Source organism: Triticum aestivum, chromosome 3D (genome assembly GCF_018294505.1).
Source record: "Triticum aestivum cultivar Chinese Spring chromosome 3D, IWGSC CS RefSeq v2.1, whole genome shotgun sequence".
Classification (NCBI taxonomy): Eukaryota; Viridiplantae; Streptophyta; class Magnoliopsida; order Poales; family Poaceae; genus Triticum; species Triticum aestivum.
The window spans coordinates 365,837,538-365,843,372 of NC_057802.1; the positions used below are offsets into that span (position 1 = coordinate 365,837,538).

The 5,835-nt window shown below is 53.4% G+C and overlaps 1 protein-coding gene across 2 annotated transcripts; it reads left to right on the forward strand.

The window, feature by feature from the left end:
• Positions 1 to 1,404: 1,404 nt before the first annotated feature.
• On the forward strand, positions 1,405 to 2,702 carry LOC123074675 (zinc finger protein 628). 2 transcript variants are annotated; one of them, XM_044497453.1, is made up of 2 exons: positions 1,405 to 2,245; positions 2,387 to 2,702. In XM_044497453.1, exons 1-2 carry the CDS (start codon positions 1,628 to 1,630, stop codon positions 2,447 to 2,449), a joined length of 681 nt encoding a protein of 226 aa, XP_044353388.1. In that variant the 5' UTR covers positions 1,405 to 1,627; the 3' UTR covers positions 2,450 to 2,702. The 2 variants fall into 2 exon arrangements, with proteins under 2 accessions (XP_044353388.1, XP_044353387.1); XM_044497452.1 differs by having other exon boundaries at positions 1,411 to 2,245; positions 2,425 to 2,702.
• The last annotated feature ends 3,133 nt before the right edge of the window (positions 2,703 to 5,835 follow it).

The window sequence follows — 5,835 nt, forward strand, 5'->3', positions numbered from 1 at the left end:
TTTGGTATAATTTTAGAGACCTTTTACGGTACATCTAAATAATAAGAGCCGTCCATTTTCAGTCATTCAATGGATTAGATCCACCGATGCTACTAGACAAAATCAGTAGTATATTTTGTTCAAGGGGTAAAATCGGAACATACACTAAACAAATATTCTAAAATTCTACATGCAAACTGTGAAGCCGCTGTGTTTTCTTCTCCTGCTTTGACCGAACGCGATCCATCCACTCTGAGACTGTTAGCGCTGGCCTGATCAGGGCGAATACTTCCGGCCGGAGATGACATGCAACGAAGAGACGAGATCGTTCCAGGCCAGTACTTTTGACCAAGGAAATAGGCACCAAGCTAGCCTCTCAGATTAATCGATCATGTCCAGATGCACAGTCATGTTAGCACCCAATGGCTTCCCTACGATCACTCGTACGTATACGTACACAAGACGGCGGCTGCAAACAAGCAGTCACAACCCCGATCGAATCTCGCTTCTCGCCCAAACCTATCGTAACGATTTTGTTGCCACAAGGCACAAGCAACGCATATCCAGGTGATGCCGAACCGCCGAGACGGGAAGCGGCAGCCTTGGCATGCACAGGGCCGCCGGATGCAGCTGGGAAAGAGGCACTAGTGGGCAGTCTGAGCCGCCGCAGAGGGAGCTGCAGCCATGACGGCGTGGCCGATTACGACTTCGTAATGCCAAGTTGAATCACGACGCCATTAGAGCCAACAGAGCTCTGAAGCCTGATCGACTGTTGGATGGACGCCACAGATGACCGGGGACGGCCACGGGAGGTCACACCGAGGAATTCTATAATAAAGTACCAAATAAAAAATGACAAAACTACCCACCCAATCAACGGTTGAGATGATTCTATACTACCCGGTCTCTGGAGTAGTATGATGTACCGTAAAAAATCTCTAATTTTGCAGCTAGCTCACAGTCCATGAAAGCAGAAGCAATTCGAGATGGGGTTCGAATGGCTATTGAGAGAGGTTTCAGCAAAGTTGAGATGGAAACTGATGCTCAAGCTATTGTTAAATTGTGGGAGTCAGATACCTTCGATCGTTCGGAGATAGCTGGCATTTTTTCAAGAGATCAGGGAGCTTTCTGATCAATTTGAGAGTTTTAGGCTGAAATTCGTACGTAGAGAAGCTAATGAAGCGGCTCATTTATGTGCGAAGCAGGCGACAAGTGTTAGGAGAAGATGTTTATGGCTTAATTACACTCCTGTTTTCCTAATGAACACGTTGTATCATGACTGTATGCCTGCTTAAGTAAGCAATAAAACTCTTTTATGTTGCAAAAAAAAAAAGGTTCGACCCACGCGGCCCGACCCCCCGACGCGCGTGTCCTACCCCTACCTCGCGAATTCCCCGAGCTACCCCGCTCGCACGCACGCACGCCACCACCCGTCGCAGCCGTAGTTTGCCCCCGTAACAAAGCGCGACGCAGACTCCACCTCCCTCGCTTTCTCTATCTCCCCCTCGCCTCCCACCCTTCCCGTATCTTGCTTGTCTCCTCCGCCGCCTCGCCGGCGACCCGGCAGGGCCTCCCCTCAGAGCCGACCGTGCCCGCGCGTGTCCCTACGCCGGACCGCGCGGACGACGGCCGACCGCGCGCCACGACCATGGCGGCCACCGCGGATCCGAGGGCGAAGACGCCGGCCACGCAGCCGCACCGCCTGAAGCCGTGGGCGCCACCACCACCGCCTCGGGGCCACTGCGTGCCTTCCCTGTCATCTGTCTCCGGGGGGTCTGGAGCCATCTGCGATCGGCGCCGCTCCTCGACGTCCCACCGACGCGGTGGTGCCGACGCCGTAGACGAGGGACCTTACGACGGCGGGCTGGAGGATCTCCGGGCTAAGCTCATGGGCCACGTCCATGAAGCCGCCGACCGCCTTCGGCTGCCCCCGGCGACGCCCCAGCGGTCGCCGGAGACCAAGCCTCCGGCAGCGCCGCTTCCTCCGCCACCGCAGGACGCCGCCGCGGTTGTGGCCGCCAGCATGCCGTGGACGCTGAGGGAGCGAAAGCGTCGTCCATCAGCCCGCGGCAGCACGGGCGCCGCATCGTCCGGGACGCCGTGGTCGACGACCCCGGCGGCCACGGCGCGGCACGACGGCATGCGCGGTCCGTTCGCTGTGGCGCTGGATGCGGAGGAGATCGAGGAGGACGTGTACGCCCTCACCGGCGCCCGGCCGCGGCGGCGGCCCCGGAAGCGGGCGCGGGTCGTGCAGCGGCAGCTCGATGTAAGGCCAATTCCCCATACTACCCCTCACCTCCCTAATTACCTAATTAGAGCAAAAATAAACCTCCTATTTTATCATTGCTCTCTATCTATACGCTTTTCGTCTCAGAGTAGTATAATAATAGCAGTACTGATGATCCAGCTAACAGAAACACTACTACTACCAATTGTCTGGTGCAGTCGCTGTTCCCGGGGCTATGGCTGACCGAGATCACCGCCGACGCCTACCGGGTCCCCGATGACCAGTAAGCAAGCAACCCGGTACCATATCCGGCCAGCTCTACCATTCTCTTCTGCCCACGCTTTGTGTTGAGCCGAGATCACCACCACCAACAACAAAATGTATGGAGTAGTAAACTAGGTTTAGCTGAGTTGCCAGGTACTGTACTTGCGATGTCGCGTCTTTTAACATTGATTTTCTGCTTTCAAATCTAAGCAGCGCTGCTTTACTCTCTCTCTCTCTCTCTCTCTCTCTCTCTCTCTCTCTCTCTCTCTCTCTCTCTCTCTCTCTCTCTCGCTTTCTCTCGTGTATAGTTGTAGGGTCTCTGGTGTTGTGTTGTAATCTACTCCTAATCCATCTAGGTTGCCATGCTTCGTATAATCTGCTATCGTACGTACTCGATCTCTCTCCGCTGCTCGGGTTTGCATGGTTTCGTCATCAACCACAGTGCAGCACGAGCTGCGCCTTTTCCCAGTCTGTTGCTTGCTTTTAGCCGTTCTTTTGCTCACAGCTAGCCTATATATCTATTTTTTCCCTACTCGATGGGTTTTGCCCGTCTGATCTGCGTGTTCGTTTTTTTTTTTTTGAGGGGGATCTGCGTGTTCGTTGAAGGCCGTGGGTATAGGTATATAGCCGTACGTGCTTGGCTTCGGGCGCGTCTGTGCCGTGCTCGTAGCGGCGAGGGCGGTGGTTGGGTCGTTTTGGGGTGCTTGGACCCCGCCACCTGTTCGTTTGGGGTTAACGTGGGACAGCCATTATGTGACATTATCATTGTGCGAAGCTCCAAAAGGAGCACTCCGGTTGTAGATTTTTCACTCGTGACTCCCAACAGTCATGTACGTAACTAACTTGTTACCATTAGTAATTTTCGTACAAACAGCTTTCGCGCAAGGGGAAGCTAGAAGCCCAGAAGTAGAACAGTGGCTGGCGGGTAGGGGTTTGCTTGGCAGGTACCATTGGCAGTTTGGAACTCTGTTTACTGCGACAAAGGTTGAGTGTCAAAAAAAATTTACTGTCACAAAGCTCGTGTTATATCGAGAGAGAAAACGTCGAAAAGAAAGTCTACCAGCAGAGCCTGAGAGGACGTACTACTGCTACTTGTTGAGCATGGCACGTGCTGGGTCACACGATCAAGCATTCAAAGTTATAATTTCAAGCACCCACTGGCCCACATCAGATTCAAACAACGCGGCATATTGAGGGAGCAGTAGCAGTACTAGTGGAGTACAACCGCCGTCGAAGCCCGTGCCCATGTGTGATTGTGATTGATCAGCGTCACAATGTCCTTGCTTTTAGTTGAGAGAAACGGGATACTAGTGCTCAATCGAGTTTACTGTTTGCTGTTTCGGGGCCGATCCCAGATCTTCTGTGATCAAGGGTGATTGAAACTATAAATTTGGTCACAGAAATATGCCACCCTAAAAAATGGTTAAAATACCCATATGATGATTTGAAGGCGATAACGTCAATGCACACTACGGTGCGACGCTGTCGACCGGGGTCCAGCGTACTATCATTCATGAGTACAAGATCCACCGGTAAGTCACCCGAATGCTCCACACGGAAAAAAAATTAACACGAGGAGGAAGGAAGAAATTTTTTCTCTGAGATCAGGTACTTTCTCCATCACGTTAGGGCATCTCCGACGGCAACCCACAAATTTTCTTCCGCATCCATCCATAGAGGGGACCAGTCCGTGGATACGAATGCGAGAAACCGTCATCCAACGTTATCCACGTACATTTTAAATATTTTTCAACAAACCCAATGAAACTCATGCAAATACAGCGGATTTCATATAAATCGGATGAAATTCTTACATTTTGGACATATTTTAACTAAAATAGTAAAATTATCGGCTGCGCGAAGCTCCACTCCCACGACACGGATACACTACACTAGTCTATAGTCGGCTGCGACGGATCCCATTATCTTCCTCATGTCCGGCAACCCGTTCATCGGACTGCCGTGAGCCCCGGAGGTATATTCTTCCACCGTATCTTCCCTATGTCTGGTTGCACCGCTCATCGGAGTGGCAAAGGGGGTGCTTCAGCCGAAGGGGATTGGGGGCTCCGCATCCGTGAAGCCCAGGCGAGGGTCGACGATGGTCTGCTTGAACCGCGCAAGACACCGGATGTGTACGTCGGCGTTGCCTCGGGGTGGCCTTCATGGGACCCAAGCGGCCGCGGCCTCCCGTGTTCTACTTGTCCTCGATGACCTCTGCTGGCGCTGGCATGTTGGACGCTGCATCACCGACCTCCACCGGCAGGGTGCAGTCACGGACATGTTGACGGCGGATGGCACGGGCAGCAGCACGGCAGGAGCGGTGCGACATGGCGTCGTTCATGGCAGGCAGGATGCCTATGCCGCCGTGGTCCACCGCGTGCCGGCCTGGAGCAACACGCCACTCCTCGGTGAGCTGGCTTGGAGGGGCTAGTTGCCGGACGACGCACTGGCTTGGAGCTTCAGCCTCCGCGGGCTGACCAGCAACTGCCTGGACCGTCGACGGAGGCGAAGCAGAGATTTGCCTGGCTCGTATCTAGCGGGCTCGACGGGCCGCCTAGCCAGCTTGTATGCCGGAGAACTCGGCTTCCTGCTTGTCGGATGCCATGGAGCTTGTGGAGAAAATGGTGTGCAAGGAGGAGATGGGAGCGGAGTGTGCTGTAATTTTTGCCCTGCGTCTAGCATCGTTTAAATTGCGAGGGGATGGTCGGAGCCAACCGGCGTTGTGTTTAATGATGGTCGGCTCGCAAACGGACGTGTGGCCAGAGTAGATTTCTTAGCACACGCGTGGGTTTTAATGGAGGGTGGTGGGCAGTATGCGGCCGTTTGAATGTGGTGACGAGGCGTGTTCAATCGGGCGATCCGCGGTTGACACTCTCTTGGCCGGTATGCCGCTTCAGTGCCGATAATGAAAGGTTGCGACCGTCCGGACCGTTCTCCCGTCTGGTCAAGAGGAGGACCAAGATACTTGAGGGAAAGAAGAAGACCAGAAATGCACCCCTAGGCCCCGATCTGACTTACGTAGAGGAACCCATGAGAGTCTTGGCGGAAAAGGACGACTCCCACACTGAAGGAGGGAAACCGTGCCAAGTATTGTGGGCCAATCACTCCGCAAATGAGACCACCTAGGAGATTAGGGAATACATACAGGCAGAGTACCCACGGTTATTCCCGAAGAACGCGACTCTCGAGGACGAGATTCATCTTAAAGGGGTAGGTTTGTAACACCCTGATTTTTTTGCCTCCTTTCTTTTTTTGGTTTCTGCATTTGAATTTCCGATTGCCTTTGTGCTCCTGAGTGTTTTCTGAATCATTTCTCTTGGACTTAGCAAACTAAACCAAGTAAATTTGGCCATCCACCTGTTGGA